The 20,088-nt window shown below is 37.3% G+C and overlaps 1 protein-coding gene across 22 annotated transcripts in view; it reads left to right on the top strand.

Moving 5' to 3' along the window:
* BTRC (beta-transducin repeat containing E3 ubiquitin protein ligase) overlaps positions 1-20,088 on the top strand; it is a 184,128-nt gene that overhangs the window by 74,061 nt on the left and 89,979 nt on the right. For 6 of the 22 annotated variants that reach the window (XR_004522406.2, XM_033841429.2, XM_033841427.2 and 3 more), the window contains exon 3: positions 5,980-6,066. The exons of 14 other annotated variants lie outside the window; for them this stretch is intronic. Coding sequence is in view for 5 of the 8 variants with exons in the window: in XM_033841429.2 (XP_033697320.1) it covers positions 5,980-6,066 (87 nt within the window). In the remaining 3 variants the exon portion in view is untranslated. Of the gene's footprint in view, positions 1-2,393; positions 2,467-5,979; positions 6,067-20,088 lie in introns of those variants that run through there. 2 more of the 22 variants (XM_073794055.1, XM_033841431.2) reach the window with 2 other exon arrangements.

Genomic DNA, 20,088 nt, shown 5'->3' with positions numbered 1-20,088 from the left:
TGATCCAATGGTGTCCTGACCTCTATCACGTTGAACATCTCCACTCTGATTGCTGTTCCCTTTGGCATTACAATGAGAGAAAGAGAGACTGACATAGGAGGAAAAGATTTAAAGTTGCAGTGTTGTTGCACATTCCTTGTATTGGCTATGAAATATTGAACTGTCAGAATGTGACACTTGGTTTTTTAAGCAACCTTTCTTGTTTGAGGTGTTTGCAGTTCATTCCTTTATCCCCCATTTGTCTGCTTTCATTGATAGGGTTGGAAGTAGTTGCCTTAAATGCATGAAAAGGGACAATGTTAAAGAGAAGTGGTGCTGATGGAGCCAACAAATAAACGTAATACTGGAACATAAATGCAGGCTGTGAGGTGTGGGCAAAAGGAGATTAAAGCTGGGTTAGTAAACTAATATTGGGGTTTACGGAATACATTCTATTCTAAGGAGGAATCAGCTTAGGTCCTGGTTCTGTTTTTGTGGAGGCAGGAAGTTGGGAAGGTGGTAGTGGGTAAATATAGGAAATGGAGTGACATAGTTTGTTAAACTGATAGCCTTCTATATGGCAGTATTGCCAGTCAAATAAAAATTAACCCAGCTATGTTATTTATTCCTCTGATTATTCACAGTTTTGGCAAGTGGTTCATTATTGAAAGCCTTAAACGTTTGGCAAGAAAAAAATATCTTTTTTAAAAAAAAAAGTGCCGAATTCATATTTTTAGTAAGAAGGTTGATGAATAGATAATATGTAAGAACCATTGTGTTTGTATTAGTACAGCTTAATGGCACATGAATAGAAAATTTTTGTTGAGAAAGCCAAATCATAGATTTCTTGGAAAATATATTCTAGTAATAGAATGAGTTTTCTATTGCTATTTAAGTTGCAGAATATCTTAAAACAACATATTTTATAGAAAAAAATTTTCTTTCTTTCTAAGAAAACAGCTCTATTGTCAGATATGTGCTTTTATCTTAATTCATTTTGGGGGCCTAGACCTTACAAGTAAAGTTTTGAGTGAGAATGACCTTTTGGAATTCTTCTGGAGTATGAAAAAGGAGTTTGTGTTGAAAGTACTTGAATTAACTCTTATTGATGCTTTTAAAGCACAGCTGTTTAGCTTAGTCTTCTCCCTCTGCAAATGTGAAAGGCAGGAGCTATTCTCTATCATGAATACATAGTGAAATGCACTGGAAAAATGGTGGTAATCATTCCTGACATTTCTTAATTCCCTGCTTTGAGGGCATGCTAGAAAGAGGAGATGGTATTTGTAAAATAGTGTCCTGCTCCCTTGTACCCAGAATTATGTCCTCACTTACCAAGTACAGCACAGAGAAAGCAAGGCAAAAGGGAGGGATATTGAGAATTACTTACTGTTGTTTTAAGTATTGCTCTATATTTTTAAAGCATAAATATTGATGTAGATTTGCATTTAAGGTGTGAGAACCCAGTGTCTTGACTCAATGGGGGAGTTTTCAAAAACCATTCTTTTAGAAATTGATTTCTCATTGGCTGATATCCTGAGGATAAGTAAAAACAAACCATTCTTTTCAATCTTGGAAGAACAAGAGGAGTGCAAGTGCTTATCTAAGAAATAAGACTAGAAATATCTACATTTATGGGACCTCCTAAATCTTAAAACAGAGAAACTGTACAAATTTTCTTCTTCCTTGGTGTATTATCATGCAGCAATCACTATGAAAATGCCTCACAGCCCATGGGCTTTTATACAGCCACTCCTCCATAATAATGATTAGCTTTATTACTTAAAGTCCAGGCTTGCATTATAAGCAAAAATTAGTATATTCATAGAACCATAGAATTTCAGTGTTGGAAATGATGTCAGAAGGCCATCTAGTTATATATAGGAATCCTTTATGAAGTGTTTTTGGCAAGGGGCCATCTAATCTCTGCCAGATCACTGCCATTATTGGCAAGCTGAACTTCTTGAGGCATCTTGCTTTCTTCTTCACTGTTGGTTCTGTTAGAAAATTTTCTCTCAAGGAGTCAGACTTCTTACTCACCTACCATTTGTGGTAATACAAAGTAATTGTTTTCTTTTTCATGTATTTATATGTTTGAGGATAGCTATCATGTTGCTTATATTTGCTGTGCCCAGAGTGAATATTCCTGGTTCTGTTAGTATTTCTTTGGAAAATGCTAATAATCATTCCTGTCATTTTCATAACCCTGTATTTTGATGGAGAGTGTTAATCATTCTGATTGTCCCTCCTTATGAATGCATTCCATCTTGGCAGTGTCCTTGTTACAATGTGGCATGCATAACTAGAGGCAGTGCTGCAAAAGTGTAGAATACAGTGACGCATCTTGTTTTGAACATAATTTGGGTTATATAATTTAATTACTGCAGCCTAAAATTGAGTATATTTCTTTGGTGTAGATGATGGAAAAATCTCTAGGAACTTAGCCTGAGTGTGTTTCTTCACCTTTTCTTTGAAGTCAGAAAAGCATATGTAAGTACTTTGATAAATGACATAATGTAGTGGCATATTTGAGTGGTACAGGTATTTTAAACCTAGCTCCAGTTCTTGAAGATGGTGAACATCTGCTTAGAGGTATTGTAGAGCTCCACAATGCACTAATTGAATTACTCTTTTCTGGAGTTGCTGACTGCACTAATTGAATTAGAGAGAGAGAGAGTGTGTGTGTGTGTGTGTGTGTGTGTGTGTGTGTGTGTGTGTGTGTGTGTGTGTGTGTGTGTGTGTGTGTGTAACTGAGATAATTCCAACCTTAACAGGAGAGACTGGGGGAGATATGAATGATGGCGTGTACTGTGCTGCTATCTAATGGCAGCGCATGGAAGTACTGCCTGGTCTCCAGGGAAGACAGAATGTAGTCATCTGATCTAGCGTGACCTTAGTCTAACCCCATCCACTTTAGTTCAAAAGGTCTCAGGATGTATTTTTGTAGTTCTAAATCTAAGAAGAAAGAATGTGATTAATTTACCTATTAAGAATTAAGATATGTTTTATTAGGCATAAAGTTTTTTACAAAGTATTAAGTCTCAAATATTCAACTGAATTAAAAACTTCTAACTTCTAATATCAGTATAATTGGTGAAAACAAATCCAAATGTACTGAGTCAATGGGTCGTGTTCTTTTTCATTTTGCCTTTCATATGACATAAATGTAAAACAATTACCTTTTAAAAATTCTTAGCATAACAGAAAGTAATGATATAGGGCTTGTGTTCTTAAATAAAATTTCTTTCTGATTGTCAAAATACTGAAAGTCAGTCAGTCAATTTAAGGGTGTTATCAAATTTTACTATACATAATTATGCTTATATAAAATTTTTAAATTATTATAGGAAATATTTTAATTATAGCAGTCTCAGAGCAAGTTTTACAAATTTCTGCTGCTCTAGTTAATTGTTTAAAATTTAACTTTATCACAAATTTGGTCAAGTTTGCAATTCTCTGAAGTGAAATAGGTAATTCTTCCTTTTCTAAAAAAAAAAGAACCCATTAATCACAATTTAATGATTTTTGTAAAACATCATGAAAATATAATTCTGTACAACTTTAAAAGCAAATACACTGAGGACAACTCAGCAAGCATGAACTGTATTTTGATTCAGTATAACTCTAGGCATTCTAACTTATAAAATAACCCTTAACAGAAAAATACACATGTATAATCACTTGATTTATAGAGTGTGTATGTGGACCTGTAATACCACTTTAACAGTAGAAAAGTGCTACTGGATACCTTTCTTGTATAAGTTTCAATCTCTTATATATGGTCTTCATTATTAAAATAAAAAGTAAGTTTTAATGTTGCAATATTTTATAGGCTAATTTGGTTTTTATTGTAGGATTGAGCTACTTAGGTTTCTGAGCTATACAAATAGCATTGATTAATAGGACTAAAACAGGGGCTTCCCTGGTGCTGCAGTGGTTAAGAATCCACCTGCCAATGCAGGAGACACGGGTTCAAGCCCTGGTCCGGGAAGATCCCACAAGCTGCGGAGCAACTATGCCCGTGCGCCACAACTACTGAGCTTGCGCTCTACAGCCTGCGAGCCACAACTACTGAGCCCGAATGCCACAACTACTGAAGCCTGCACACTTAGAGCCTTTGCTTCGCAACAAGAGAAGACACTGCAATGAGAAGCCCGCGTACCGCAACAAAGAGTAGCTCCTGCTCACTGCAACTAGAGAAAGCCCTTGTGCAGCAATGAATACCCAATGCAGCCAAAAATAAAATAGATAAAATAAATTTAAAAATTTAAAATGACTAAAATATATGATATGCACTCTTTATATCTGCTTTCAAGGGCATTTTACTGATTTAGAAAATGTATTTTGATACCATGTAGATTTAAGGCTTTACAAATAACATTGCCATTCACAACTAGCCACAACTCAGTTTAATTCATGTATAGAGTACCTTCTGTGTGCCAGGTACTGTACAAAGTACTGGGCATAAATTAAGATTCAGACCCTGTCCTCGAGGAGATTATAGTTATTTATTAGACATTTATTAAGAACTTATGTACCAGGCACTATGTAGATAATTTGAGGGACTACTGCTGTGAATAACCATTAGTTTCATGTATTTTTCCCATTCATTGAGCTAGAGGTCTGGCTTAGTAGCCGGTCTAAGGAAGCAGTATACTTATTTTCGTATCAGATATAGCTCATCTCAGCAAAAAGAGTGATCCTAAATGGTTTTCCCTTCTGCCTTTACATACCTTCTAAGGGAGCAGTGATGTTTTTGATAGCTTTACATGTAGCTTTAAAAAGAGATGGGTACCATTTATTACAGTGCCTCCTGCTGGTAAATCATAGATTTTCAACCCTGTTGTCTCCAGAATTTGTAGTGCCCACTTGTGGTTTGGTAGTTACTTCAGGGTTTCTTCTAAGGCTATGAGTGGGAAGGAGTCTACTGCATACAAGGTATAAAGTACTTCTTTAAACCATCTATTTCTAGAACTTAAATTGTCCTGGGACCAGCTCTTGATATAAAAATTCATAGAAACCTGTTTTTCACAGAGTGTGGTAACTCCTTGCCATAGTGCTGTAGTGTTAAAATTCACATTGGCCAGGTTGTTCTGTAAATTAAACACTGACAGCTGCCCTCAGGGGAACAGCCAATGTATTTATGATGATGTGCTGATTACACAAAATACACTGCAAGCAGAAAACAGCTGCAGAGAACAAACCTCTTAAAAAGAATACAATTACAAATAGCACCCTCAGTATTTCTAGTGGTGAGTGTAGAATACAGCATGCTAATGCAGGTTTCTTACTTAGTCTGCCTGAAAACAAAAAATCTGAAGGAGATAAGTTAAATTATGGTTGGTTGCACGTGTGCCCACATTAGCAATGAACAAATTTTGTTTCTGAAGAGCACAGCTATGAGTGCACAAATATAAGGTGTGGAGTAATTTTAACCCCCCCCCTTTTCTTGTTAGTAGGCTTTATTGGTGCCTTTCTCATATATAGTAGGGCATGGCCTTGAGTCGATAAGGGTTTGGACATTTGAAGGATATTACACAATTGACCAGGAGAGTATCAAAAATTGTGTTTTAAAAAATTCAATAGGAATTCCATATGTTAGGGCTTGGATATCAACATTTTGTTTGGGACTTCCCTGGTGGCGCAGTGGTTAAGAATCTGCCTGCCAACGCAGGGGACACGGGTTCGAGCCCTGGTCCGGGAAGATCCCACATGCCGTGGAGCAACTGAGCCCGTGTGTCACAACTACTGAGCCTGTGCTCTAGAGCCCGTGAGCCACAACTACTGAACCCACGTGACACAACTACTGAAGCCCACACACCTAGAGCCTGTGCTCCACAACAGAAGCCACCACAATGAGAAACCATGCACCACAAAGAAGAGTAGCCCCCGCTCACGGCAACTAGAGAAAGCCCACGTGCAGCAACAAAAGACCCAACGCAGCTAAAAGTAAATAAATTAATTAATTAAATTTTTAAAAAAGACAAAACATTTTGTTTGCAGATACACCTCTATACATTCATTGTTATAATGGCTTTGAAGACGTTTGCCCTTGGAATTAATAAAAGGAGTCACAACTCTGTATCTGTGGTAAGGTCTCTGATTTCTTAGATTCTGTTTTTCAAGAATTTGGTGTTTTAGGACACTGTAATAGCTGCGTGATAACATATTTTTAGGAGAATCAATTCTCAGGTATGTCCCCTTTCATCCCTGTATGTTCGTGGTCATGTGCAGACAGGTGAGATAAGAAAAAAATTTAGTTGTCCTTGTTTGAAATTCTCTGTTACAGTTTAGGGTCTGTATTTATAAAATATTTCAACCGCTGAGCATGCTAGCTTCTGTTTAAATCAGTGGAAAATATGTTGATCTTCCAAGACATGGATTTACTCAAGCCAGTGCTAAGGTGTAGCAGGGGGATATAGTTATTGGAAACAGTTCACTTCACCCGCCTGAAACTAAGAATCAACTCTTCAGTATATGGATCACTGGTATGTAATAATCGACTATTATTGGTCTGTCTGTTGGTCTCTTTTTAAATCAGTTTGGAACCTCCTGGAGTTATTTTCTTGCTCTGCTGACATCAATCCCATGTGGGAGAGGAGTTGTGTATAACCACTTTGGTTTAATCAATAGAATAATTGATAAACCAGATAAGATTTAAACTGATTATAGCCCCAACAGAATTCCCCAGAGGCCTTGGACTCTCTTAATTTTGACATGTGTGTTTTGTACCCTGAGGATGAAGTGCAGTTTGAATTATCTGTTTTTATTTGCTTAATGATGGGGAGGGTGTTAAAGTCAAATGTTTAATTAACCCAGCAATGGGCTGCGTTGTCACTTACACACAGCTGATTGAGATATCTCATGGAGAATAGTGAATAGGAATGATAATGTGGCACTGGGACGGAAGATTGCTTTTTCAATCTATTTGCTGGGTCACTGCTTTGAATGTCTTATTGGATGAAAGGCATTCAGCCTGGAGAAAAAATTCAGCATTTAAGTACATTTTGTTCTCTTCTCCCCCTCTAACCCCCCCTGCCCAGAAGTTAACTAAAACAGATATGTTCTAGGTTTAATAAGCCATTCATGTACTAGTAAGAGACCAGGGTAGTCAGTAGCCTCAAGCTACATAATTTCCTGTGGAACAGAAAAATTGTAGTAGCGTCCAAGGTATTCTAAATGTGAGCTCTTTTGTCCCTCACATCCCTTGTCCCTTGCCATTATTGTGGAGTTGTCTTTGGTTACTTGTCTCTTGCCTCTTTCTGCAGTGTTTGCTTGATATGCCCCTACCTCTAGGGCCACAGGCAGACCTTTTTCTCCTACAGAAGCATATTCTCCAGTACATTTTTGCCATTTCATGCAGCTGGCTTCTATTTGGTTGTATTTCTAATCAAATATTATAGTGAGATTGTCGAACTATTTAAAGAGATGAAAATGTGAAGCATATAGATTCTTGCTCCCTTTGCTACTGCTATTATAAAACAGTTGGTTCCATGTATATTTTATTTTGTTCAGAAGCAGTTTGCTTTCTGTATGAACTAAAATCTAGGCCAGGAAAGATTCTAATAGCCCACATATCAAAAATGCAATTCAGGCAACTGGAGTTTTAATGACTTGCTACCCACAAAACATTCCTTACTAGCTTTATAATCAATGTAAAATTCTTTGGAGGCATATGAGCAAAACTTAAAAAAATTTTTGTCATGACTTTCCTTTTTTGTAGTTCTATGCTTCTTCCTTTTATCCCCCAAAGATCTAAGCCAGGAATTTACTAATTTTTTTTCTTTGCTTTAGTCATTTGTATTCCAGAGAGCACAATAGGGAGAAGGATACAAGATTGATTTTTGTGTGTGTGTCCTCTTGAAAGCATAGTCTGGGGCATGACTACTTGTGTGTGTGGGGGGTGTGGATTTACAAAGCAACAGAAGCATGTAGCTAGTTTTCAGGTGCATTTTGGACTTTTGCAGGTCAAGGCAGACCAGAGGAGTAGCTTATCTTGAGGGACACAAGTAATAGACGAAATATAGAGCAGCTATTTCAGGAATCATGTAGGTCATTTAATTATCCATTATGATTGAGTGGCTAATGCTCTTTTGGCAATTACATGACCTCTGTTATTCTTGAAAGCTTTCCAGGCCCCCGTGGGTCGAATGACCCACCAGTCAGTGCTTGCAGACTTTATTCCACTCAAAAGGAAAGGAGATGCTGGGCGCTACTGACATTTAGAAATGGCTGTGCTTTCTTTACCAACCACTACCCAGAATATCCTTTGTACAGCAGTCAGTGATAGGCAGCTGGTTTTGAAGTCTACCGTTCCTTCCTTGTATGCAGAAGCACGAGGTATATCGGTTTCCACAAGAGGGAATTGTGGCAAACAAACTTTAATACCAAAGTTGGCCATTATGGTATTCACAGGTTCTGTACTGCAAAGAACAAGTACTGTGGTATTAAAACTAATGTTTGATATCTCTCAAACCAATCATTCATTATCAAACTCTGAAGTTAGTGATTTTTTTCATTCCATAACTCAACAAAATAGCATTGACAATACTAATAACAGATTTTTTTAAAGAGATCATTGATTAAATCAGCCCAATCTGAATTGGTTAATCATTATTTATTCAACTAAATAAACTTAAATAATCATGCTTATATGTGGAATCTAAAAAAAATGGTGCAGATGAACTTATTTACAAAACAGAAGTAGACTCACAGATATAGAAAGCAAACTTACAGTTACCAAAGCAGAAAGGGGGTGTGATAAATTAGGAGTTTGGGATTAACAGATACATACTACTATATATAAAATAGACAAGGATCTACTGTATAGCACAGGGAACTATAATATCTTATAATAACCTATAATGGAAAATAATCTGAAAAAATATATATATATATGTAGCTATATCTGCATAACTTTACATGTGAAACTAACACATTGTAACTCAACTACACTTCAATAAAAAAAAATCATGCTTAAATGATTATCTAATTAAAAACAGCCACTCTAAAATTGAGATGCTGATCCAAGATGGAATAATTCTGCAACATTTAGATGAATGTTTCTGACCTTTTTTTCTTTAATCAATAAAGGATCATTAATATTTCTAAAGAAAATTCTTTACTCCTGCTAAATGATAGTGAAACTTTTGCTTTTTATAATTATAGTGACTTATTGAGTAATTCTGAGAAAAGAAAATAATGTGGGTTTCTTGTGATTCTTTAGATTAAGAACAGTTATGGCGTGAAAAGTAATGACATCACAATCAAACTATTTATAGGGTTTGTTGGAAATGTACAAACAAAATTCTATATACTTAGCAAAATGGAAGATTACCATATTCTCTAGTGGTCCAATGATTTAAAACCACAGGCTTAAGAGAAATAATTTTGTTAGAATAATGTACAAACATATCCTTTAAGTAGAGACCATTTGCATTGTTATAGAAAAAATAATCTATTGGAGAAAAAAATCTTTTTAAATTTGTTACTTACACATCAAAGAGCATTGTTAACAACAACAACCCTACAAGGTTGTTTGTCCCTGGGGTAGTAAAATTAGCTATCTTTCCAAATAAATTTATCAGACCACTCTTGGTAGAACTCAAAGTTGATCTGTTTTTCTTTTTTTAAAAATTTTGTTGTTTGGTACAAATGAAAAACTGACGACATGAATTGATGTTTATAACCTTTGACCCTTCAGAAATGGAAGCCTTCTCACTTAAATTTTAAATCCTTTAGGCCAGTACTACCTTGGTATCTGGCTACTTAGAGACCTGTGAGAATGTAGTCAGTGTGAATTATATTAGTTGTTTTCTGTTTAAAAACATATTTTCCCTCATTATATATAAATACATATATTTTTTATTTTTTTTTGCGGTACGCGGGCCTCTCACCGCTGTGGCCTCTCCCGTTGTGGAGCACAGGCTCCGGACGCGCAGGCTTAGTGGCCATGGCTCACGGGCCCAGCCGCTCCGCGGCATGTGGGATCCTCCCAGACCGGGGCACGAACCCGCGTCCCCTGCATCGGCAGGCAGACTCTCAACCACTGTGCCACCAGGGAAGCCCTGTATATATGTATTTTAAAATATCTGTAGTGGAGATGAGCAGAAAATGAGAAAGCAGAATTTACACTAAAAGCAAAAGTTAGAGCTTAAACTCAAGTATCCTGAATAAGGAGTATAATTTGTCTAGTTGGCACTTTAAGAGGAAAGCAAGGACCATAAAGCAAAGTGTGATGTTTGATTTCTTATCGGTAAGTTGCTATTCTTTAAGGCATACCCTTCAAGACCTGTGTTGGACTGTGTTATTCACCCTTGGAAACCAAAAATCTATATAAGTAAATGAGTGGAGATGGTATTTGTAATTTTAAAGACCTGAAAATTCATTAAGACTTCGTATAATTAGTGGAAATGTCCACAGGATAATAAGCCCACAGAAGAATAATTTCTTAATAATAATAAGGAAGAAGGAGAGTGATTAAATAAGGGATAGTGCATAATAGAAATATACACCGAAATACAAATCTTAACCTAACCCAATCCGATTTCCACAAATTTACTTATTTACTTGAGATGGTTTTATTTTTATTCCAAATGGATAGATTTGGGGATAAGTTTATCAACTGTAAAGGAGCCCTAAATTTCTTCCTCAGTATTGTTGAATTGTAATGAAATGGGAGCACTAAAGCAGGGAAGATATCCAAGGTGTGATGAAAGTCATTTAGCAGAAAAAATTCAGGAACAGGAATGACAGAAATAACTATTCTGCAGAGAGAACGGATTTTGGCATACCTCCTAAGGGTTCTATAGTTCTCAACCCCATTTTGAGAAATCAGAAAGATCTACTGAAAGCAGATGTCTCTGAGTTACAAAAATAACCAGATGTCCTTATTAGTAGAAGCAAATGTTTGCCTCTTAATTCACATAGAACTATATGCATAGGATCACTGGATGAAATATTGTGTAAATATGGCAGCAAAGAAAATTGTGGCATGAAAGGGTCTGTCCTAAACATGTAAGCATAAAGGTTCTATCTTGAAAAGGAAAAAAAATTATTTTAGATTCATGTAGATTTAAAGGTAAGAGAAGTAAATTAAACTATTTATACTTTTGTTCACTGTGATAAGTGAGATTGGTTTTTTTTATTATGTATGTCTTTCTATCCCAAATCCTCCTGGTGAACCTTTATTCATTTTACTGTGCTTGTTTAGCTACTCTGTGCATTTTCATTGTATTTTAAACAGTGAAAGCATACGTATGAAACACATTTTTTTCTGAATGAATGATAGTCATCTTGGTTCTGTCAAGAAAAAACAAACAACCCGCAGTAGTATATAAATGCCCTCTTTGCAAGCCTACTGGGATTTAAAAAATATTAAGCCACATTGTTATAAATAGATGTAGTTTGGTGACTGCGTTGGGTTGTTAAGCAGAATAAAAGGAAAAAAAAAAGGCAAGGTATGAAGTTTTTCTGTTTGTTTTTAAATCAGGCCTTAAGAGTCAAAAAAACCTTTAGAATTAAATTGGACTCTCACTTCTGATGTGGAGCATCTTAACATAATTACAAGCTCTTTTATATAGTACTTATAGTCATTGCTAAGTTAATGTTCAAACCTTTGATTAAGAAGTCACAAAGCTGAATGTGTTCAGACAGCTGTGTAATAATACCTCTCCTGTTCACAAAACAGAGCACTATTTTAGTTTTTTTTCCTGTTCCGCATATTTATTGATAGAAATCTCTCCTCCTATGCTAGCTATGTTTTTAATAGTGAAATATTAAAATGCTGTATTATGATACATTCTATAACTTGAAAGTTAACAAAAGCAGCTCTGCTCCTTCATGTCCTTGCCTTGTCACTCCCTGGTGCTGTTCGACTCTTCCATCCTTCTTATCAGAGTATCTCAGTGCTTAGTTGAGCTTGTTTATCTTAAAAGAGCAGGAGGCAGGCTTTTAGGGAGTAAGCTGCATGTTCCAGTATAACAGGAACCAATGCTGTTTGACTTGAAAAACATTTGATCTCTTACATTAACAGCCCATGTCACTGTAATAGGACTACAGCCGGGCTGTTGTTCAGTTTTCTATTATTTTAGCTTTGAAAGAACTGTTAGAGCTGCTCCAAAATCTCCGTGTTTAAAATTGTATATTGGCAGTCCCCCCAGGACTCGTAAGTAAACAAGGTGATGTGTGTGGCCAGAGGGAACATATTTTGTTAGCTTTGTTTTAAATAAGAACCTTCTCTATCTAAAGATGGTTTTTGTCTGATCCCTGATAGTGTGCTGCATGACTTTGCTTTTGTAAATTTGCACATCTTAAAACATATTTTTGTTTGTTATTAATGTGTGTGCTCAGTAACTATTCATTATGAACTTTAATATTTTTTCTCAAATAATGAAGCATTTAGTTTTCTCATGAAGCTTAACTTCAAATATTCTGCACAATTTCCCTAAGTACAGCAGTTTGTGCAGCAGTTGTTGGAAACTGGCAAGCAAGAATCTAAGGGGAATGTTTGTTAGACTTAAGTATTATTTAGTTTTATTTTAAAATATTCAGTTATTGGTAATTTCTATGCCAGAAATAGTTTGACGTTGGAATCAGGTAGCAGTATCTAAAGAATAGAAAATAAAATTTGTAAAATCAGGTGGTTCTCTTCCTTTTTAAGAGTACCTCTTATTGTAATAGTGATAGAATGGCAGCTTATTGTAGTAGTGGTGGAATGGCAGCAATTTTACTCCTTCCTTTCTTCCTTCCTCCACCTATTTTTAGGTTTGCTTTCCTGTTCTGATTCTTTTCTGATGTAATACAGCATTGCTAGGCCACCCAGCACTTTCCTTGCATTTAACCTAAAATACATACATCAGCCAACACAAGCATAATTGGTTGAAAGGCAGCCATCTATCTGGGGAGTTCTTCTAAATACTGAATGTGTCATGCACTTTGACATGACATATCTGTAATATCTGAATACAGAAAGCACTTTTTGCATTAGCTATAGGTGTTAAAGCAGTAGTGTGTTTTAAGAATGTCTGCTGTGCAAATTCTGGCTTGTGGGGTAATGACAAGTGTTTGCCTGCATAGACAATATATTTTTCCTCTTGAGGTCCCCACACACCTAGTTTCCCTCAAGCTCATCATCTCTGTCAGGTTAATCAATAGGCACCGTATGGCAGAGGGTCAGTAATCAGTGTCATCGTGCCTTTAAATCGTGTTGAAAATTTGCTTAAAGCCTGGGCCAATTAACATCGAGATGATGAATGGATGGGAAGATGGAAAGAGCCTGACGCTCAGGGGCTTTGTGAGGAGGAGATGCTCAGCTGTTGAGCAGCAGACACCAGCGAATAAAATCAGCCATTCATGTGAGCTCAGTCCACCCACTCTTAATGATAATGTCAATCTAGCAAAATATATACACATTGGAGTTGTCACAAGTTCATAAATCAAAGGAGTTTGTCAAAGGCATTCAGATTAACGAGGCAGCAGCAATAACAAGTCAAATTTGCATAGAGAATTGCTCGAATCTCAGTAAATTATGATCCTGTTTTTCATTTGATTATTTGCTAATGTCTCAAGAGGGAGAATGATTATATTAGCATGCAAAATCTACTCCAGAAGTAGAAATCTGAGGTATAGAAGACCAGCACACTATGACAATTAATCAGCTTCTGCATACTAGCATAAATGTACAAGGCCCAGAAATCAACTTCTTTTTATTATTATTTCTCCTTGCCACTGATCCAAATGGTTCAGCTTGACAGAGACTTTATATTGCTTTAACAGTGTTTTGAATTGTGCCTGCAGGCAAGACATAGTTATGCAGCTATAACCAACCTATCCATCTGCCAACCAGATTGGAATTCTCCTATCCAAGGCTTCCATTAACCCCCACTGACAGCTCCAAACAGGATTAAGAATTTGCAAGCATAAAAAATAGTTGTTCTTTGCAAATATACACAATCCCTTTGCATCTTGAGAAAGGCTGCATCTGTGTTTTGTAATTAGTGTTGGACAGTGTAGCAGAGGGAAAAACCTACTTGGCGTTTTTTGGACTTTTGTCATAAGGGAGTAAGGCAGTACTAATGGAAGTTCTGTGTTTGGTTGTCCCAGAGAGTGCTTTGCATTCTCTCCGGTTCCTAGCACTGTGCTTGAATTGGTGTTATTACTAGAAAATATCACTTCTTGAAAGGTTTAACTAGTGGATCTTGTTGAAGGTGAGCAGTATAGGGAGGCTTTGATGTGGCTGTGGTTTAATAGAATATGTCAAATGATAAAACGTGCTGGAGAAGCAATGTGCATGAAAACATGCTAGAGAATATTATCTTATGAGGACACTTGAGGCCCTCCCTAAAATAAAACTGGTACTTGAATAGGATTCTTCAGTCAGCTTCTGAACTTAAATGACCTAAGTTTTCTCCATTGTATCCTAGAAGAATTAATTAAAATTTGCTTAAACACACAACGCATACACTACCCCCCTGCCACACACAGTGTTTTGTCTTTTTCATTGAAGAGTTTGAATGATTTTTATTTATGTAGCTAAATCATCTTTTAACCTTGTAGAAGAATAATTGGACTTGTTTTTTTGCGGTACGCGGGCCTCTCACTGTTGTGGCCTCTCCCGTTGCGGAGCACAGGCTCCGGACGCGCAGGCTCAGCGGCCATGGCTCACGGGCCCAGCCGCTCTGCAGCATGTGGGATCTTCCCGGACCGGGGCATGAACCCGTGTCCCCTGCAACGGCAGACGGACTCTCAACCATTGTGCCACAAGGGAAGCCCTGGTCTTGTTTTTGAAAATTACAAATCATACATATTTTGAGGATATAATTAGCTCCAAATCATGTAATAAGGTAATGGGAAAAATATTAATCCAATTAGTAATTTACAGGTCAAGCCCATGTTATGATGTTTGCAACTAGCTATGGAAATTGGTCTCAAGATTTTTCTCTTCACATGGGTTGTCATTTTACATGATGATGAACAAGTAATTCAAAATCATAATTTTAATTCACCACGATTTACCTGCTTTGCTAAAATGATACAATTTTCCTGTTACAGAGACCATTGAATTCTCCCAGTGAAGAATGTGGCATAGGTGGAAAATGTTACTTCTAGTTTTAGAGCTGGTAATTTTATTTTTAACAGATGTCTATTCAAACAGGCTCAGGCTCTGTTGCACCATCCAACCTTGAGCAAGATGCTTACTCAAAGATTATTATAAGTCATTATGAGTGGCTTGACTTTTCATCACTGTGTAAATTAGTTTAGTTTTTTATTTGATTATATAATCAACTCTTAATTATCCATGTCACCAGGAGTTGTGTGTTCGAATAGATAACTGAAAACAGTAAATAAGCCACTTACTAGGTTGTGGAGAATATTGCTCCCGCCATAAACATCTGAAAAGTTAGGAGTGCTTTGCTTATCAACAGAAGAACATTTCCTTGTTAATGAAGGGTTGGCAAACTTTATTTGTAAAGGACCAGATAATAAACATTTGAGGTTTTGTGGGCCATAGGACCTCTGTCCTGACTACTCACCTCTGCCATTGTAGTGTGAAAGCAGCCACAGACAAGATAATGAACAAGGGTGGCTAACTTTCAATAAAACATTATTTGTAGAAACTTTATTTAGAGCAGGAGCTGGCAAACTCCTCCTGTAAATTATACTGGCATTAAAGTTTTGGGATGGGGACTTCCCTGGTGGTCCAGTGGTTAGGACTCCACGCTCTCAATGCAGGGGGCACAGGTTTGATCCCTGGTCAGGGAACCAGGATCCCACGTGCCCACGTGGCATGGCCAAATAAATAAATAAATGAATAAGTAAAGTGGTGGGATGATAGGACTGTAGTTGGGCTATCACTGAAGTTTCTCTGCTATGAAAACCTTTTTTTTTTAAATTTATTTATTTTATTTATTTTTGGCTGCTTTGGTTCTTCGTTGCGGTGTGTGGGCTTCTCATTGCGGTGACTTCTCTTGTTGCAGAGCATGGGTTCTAGGCACGTGGGCTTCAGTAGTTGTGGCATGTGGGCTCAGTAGTTGTGGCTCGCGGGCTCTAGAGCACAGGCTCAGTAGTTATGGCACACGGGCTTAGTTGCTCTGCAGCATGTGGGATCTTCCTGGACCAGGGCTCGAACCCTTGTCCCCTGCATTGGCAGGCAGATTCTGTGTGTATGTGTGCGGTACGCAGGCCTCTCACTGTTGTGGCCTCTCCCGTCGTGGAGCACAGGCTCCGGACGCGCAGGCTCAGTGGCCATGGCTCACGGGCCCAGCCACTCCACGGCATGTGGGATCTTCCCGGACCGGGGCACGAACCCGTGTCCCCTGCATCGGCAGGGGGACTCTCAACCACTGCGCCACCAGGGAAGCCCTGGCAGGCAGATTCTTAACCACTGCGCCACCAGGGAAGCCCCATGAAAACCATTTTTAAAGCTAGCTGGATGGTGTGGGTGTAAGGTTCCAATTATTTATTAAGCCCTTATTATCTGTATATTATGTAATGTGTTGGGAGGTAGAGGGAGCCACAAAGACTGCCCAATAAGCTTACAGTCTTATTGGGTAGTTGAGAGTAACATGCAAAACATTCATCTATTTAAGTGCCAAATTGTGTGGACCAAATAAAAATGTTAGGGCATTTCCAGTAAAATAAGGTGGAGTAGTTGTATGGTTTCTTAGAGAAGACAGTTGAAACATTTTAAGAATGGGTAGGACTCAAATCGATTAAATAATTGGTTTATAATTCTAGACTAGCATTAAGGACCCTTCTAGCATGGAAATTTCAAGACCAAATCACATGTTTATAAGACTGTGAAGAGACTTGCTTAACTAGGGCAGAAAAATGTACATTGAGGGAAGTAACTTGATATAATGTAGCAGAAATTCTGGAAGGTCTTGAAAACCAGGCCTAGAACTTCATATTTAATTTCATAGAAACAAAGAGCCACTAAAAATTTTTGAGGAAAAAAGACCACCACGGCAGTAGTGGTGATTAAGAAAGATTAATCTGGGCTTCCCTGGTGGCACAGTGGTTAAGAATCTGCCTGCCAGTGCAGGGGACACGGGTTCGAGCCCTGGTCCGGGAAGATCCCACGTGCAGCGGAGCAACTAAGCCCGTGTGCCACACTACTACCGAGCCTGTGCTCTGGAGCCCATGAGCCACAACTACTGAGCCCACATGCCACAACTACTGAAGCCTGTGCACCTAGAACCTGTGTTCCGCAACAAGAGAAACCACTGCAATGAGAAGCCACTCGCCGCAACTAGAGACAGACTGCAGCAACGAAGACCCAACTCAGCCAAAAATAAATAAATTCATTAATTTTAAAAAATTGACTCTGAGGAGTTAGGTCTGGGATAGAAAGAAAAGTTGAGAAGGAAAGAGCTAGCCTAGAATGGGTGGGAATGGTAAAGAGTGCTTTAAATTTGGATATGTTGGACTTCCCTGGTGGTCCAGTGGTTAAGTGGTCCAGTGGTCCAGGGGGTGCAGGTTTGATCCCTGGTCTGGGAAGTTCTGCATGCCGTGTGGTGCGGCCAAAAAAAAAAAAAAAAAACCCACAACAACAAAAAATAAATTTGAATGTGTTGATTTTGAGACAGTTTAAGTTTTTTTAAAAAAAATGTGATTCCTTTTTTTTTTATTCACCCCCAGGTTACTTCCGGAAACATTTTAGGCAAAATACATCCCTGAGATCTAATGCATGGGCTTTAGCGGTATTTCACTTTGACTTTTTCCTACCCAAATTTCTGTTACCATATCTGCATGTCTGCAGATGTTATAACTCTAATGCTTCCAGTTTGAAGTTAAATTCAAAGTTGTCAGTGAGGCTTTTATTCTGCCCTTTAAAGTTCTAACCTAGTGAATGCTGAGTTAAGAGATAAACATTCAAGTTAATATAAAAGGTAACAAGTTATATAGTATCTTTTACAGAAATATTTTCATGTAATGCTAATATTTATACACTGTTGTTAACTGCAGGACTTACAGACACATTCTGCAAATGATTTACTATAATGAAATGTTCCATCTGAGTGTTGTGAATGAGTTGTTCTGGGCAGTCAGGTTTTTCTAGTTGGCTCAGGGTTAAGAGGTAGAATATAACTTTTATTTTTATTGAAGGAATTTTTTCCCTCAAGTTATTTTTCATTTATCTAACTTCTGTTTTTCCATTTCTTAACATATTTTCTTCTAGGTTTCATCTGTTTGGTTAATTTTTATTTTGACAGATTTACAGAAAATTTGAAAGAATAGTACAAAAATCCCCTTATACTTTTTTTTTTTTTGCAAAAACATTTATTTATTTGGCTGCATCGGGTCTTAGTTGTGGCATGTGGGCTCTTTGTTGACGCGTGCGGGCTTCTCTCTAGTTGTGGCGTATGGGCTCAGTAGTTGTAGCACACAGGCTCTCTAGTTGTGGCATGAGGGCTCTGGAGCGCATGGGCTTAGTTGCCCTGCAGCATGTGGGATCTTAGTTCCTTGACCAGGGATTGAACCCATGTCCCCTGCATTGGAAGGCAGATTCTTAACCACTGGACCACCAGGGAATCCCTTTATACTCTTCACACAGATTCTCCATATGTTAGCATGTTACCGTGTTTGCTTTATCTCTATACATACACACATATATATACTAACATCCATTTACTTATATTTTCTGAGTTCTTTGAAAGTTAGTTACAGACATATGTCCTTTTACCTCTAAATGTTTCTGTTGTATGTTTTCTGAAACCAAGGACAGTTCTTTTAAGTAACCACAGTACAAATGATACAAATGAACTTATTTACAAAACAGAAATAGACTCACAGACATAGAAAAGAAACTTATGGTTACCAAAGCAGAAAGGTGTGGGGGGGTGCTGGGGGGGATAACTTTGGAATTTGGGATTAACACTACTACTTTATATAAAATAGATAAACAGTAAGGACCTACTGTATAGCACAGGGAATTATATTGAATATCTTGTAATAACCTATAATAGAAAAGAAGCTGAAAAAAGAGTAGATATAAATGTATCACTGAATCGCTTTGCTGTACACCTGAAACATTGTAAATCAACTGCTTCAATTAAAAAAAAATGACAGTACAAATTGTCAAAATCAGGAAGTTGAATGTCTAAACAAACTTTGGTACATCCATACAGTGATACTACTTGCCAATGAAAAGGAAAGAACTGCTGATATATGCAAGAACACAATGAACAAATGAATCTCACAAATGAATGTATTATGTTAGGTGAAAAAAGACTCAAAAAATTACATACTATATGATTCATTTTATGACATTTTAGAAAAGACAAAATTATTGAGACAAAATAAATCAGTGATCACTGGGGAAAGGGGGGTTTGGGAGGTGATGGGACTGCTTTACATCTTGATTGTGGTGGTTAACACAGCTTTATGCTTTTGTCAAAACTCAGAACTATACAACAAAAAATAATAAATTTTTCCATATGTAAATTTTAAAAGCGGGGAAACAATCAGGAAATTAACATTGATACAGTGTTATTAGTTCATCCATAGACTTGTTTCATATTTTCCAATAATGTCCTTTATACAAACCTTATGTCATAATACCCACTCAGTAATATCCACTTAATAATTACCCATCAAGAACAGTTAAAGGGTGGGGAGGAAAAAAATTGTGGATATAGGCTAGATAGTTATTACTCATCCTGTTAGGCTCAGCTCACTTATTTTTCACTGTATAATTCAGTGCAGAGGAGTTTACCATCAATTTTGTTTCAGCCCCTCCCCCCCAGTAACCTCAGATCACAAACTGCATTCAGTTACATCTCTTTAGTTTTCTTTAATCTGAAAGCAGTTCCTTATGACCTTGACATTTTTTAAACTACAGACTAGTAATTTTATAGGATGCCCGTCAATTTGGGCTAGTCTGTTGTTTTCTCATGATCAGATTGAGGTTATGTGTATTGAGCAGGATGACCTCAGAAGTAATATTATCAATAATATCAATGACCTCAGTATATCATATCAAGAGGCACATAAGGTTAAGGTGGTATCTACCAGATCTCTCCACTGTGAGGCTACTGTTCTTTTCTTTTGTAATTATTAAGTATATTATGGAGAAATATTTTGAGGTTATGTAACTCTCCTGTTATTTGT

The sequence above is a fragment of the Tursiops truncatus genome, chromosome 16 (genome assembly GCF_011762595.2).
Source record: "Tursiops truncatus isolate mTurTru1 chromosome 16, mTurTru1.mat.Y, whole genome shotgun sequence".
Taxonomy (NCBI): Eukaryota; Metazoa; Chordata; class Mammalia; order Artiodactyla; family Delphinidae; genus Tursiops; species Tursiops truncatus.
Note: the sequence above shows the minus strand (reverse complement) of the source record. Positions and strands in the feature narration are given on the sequence as shown.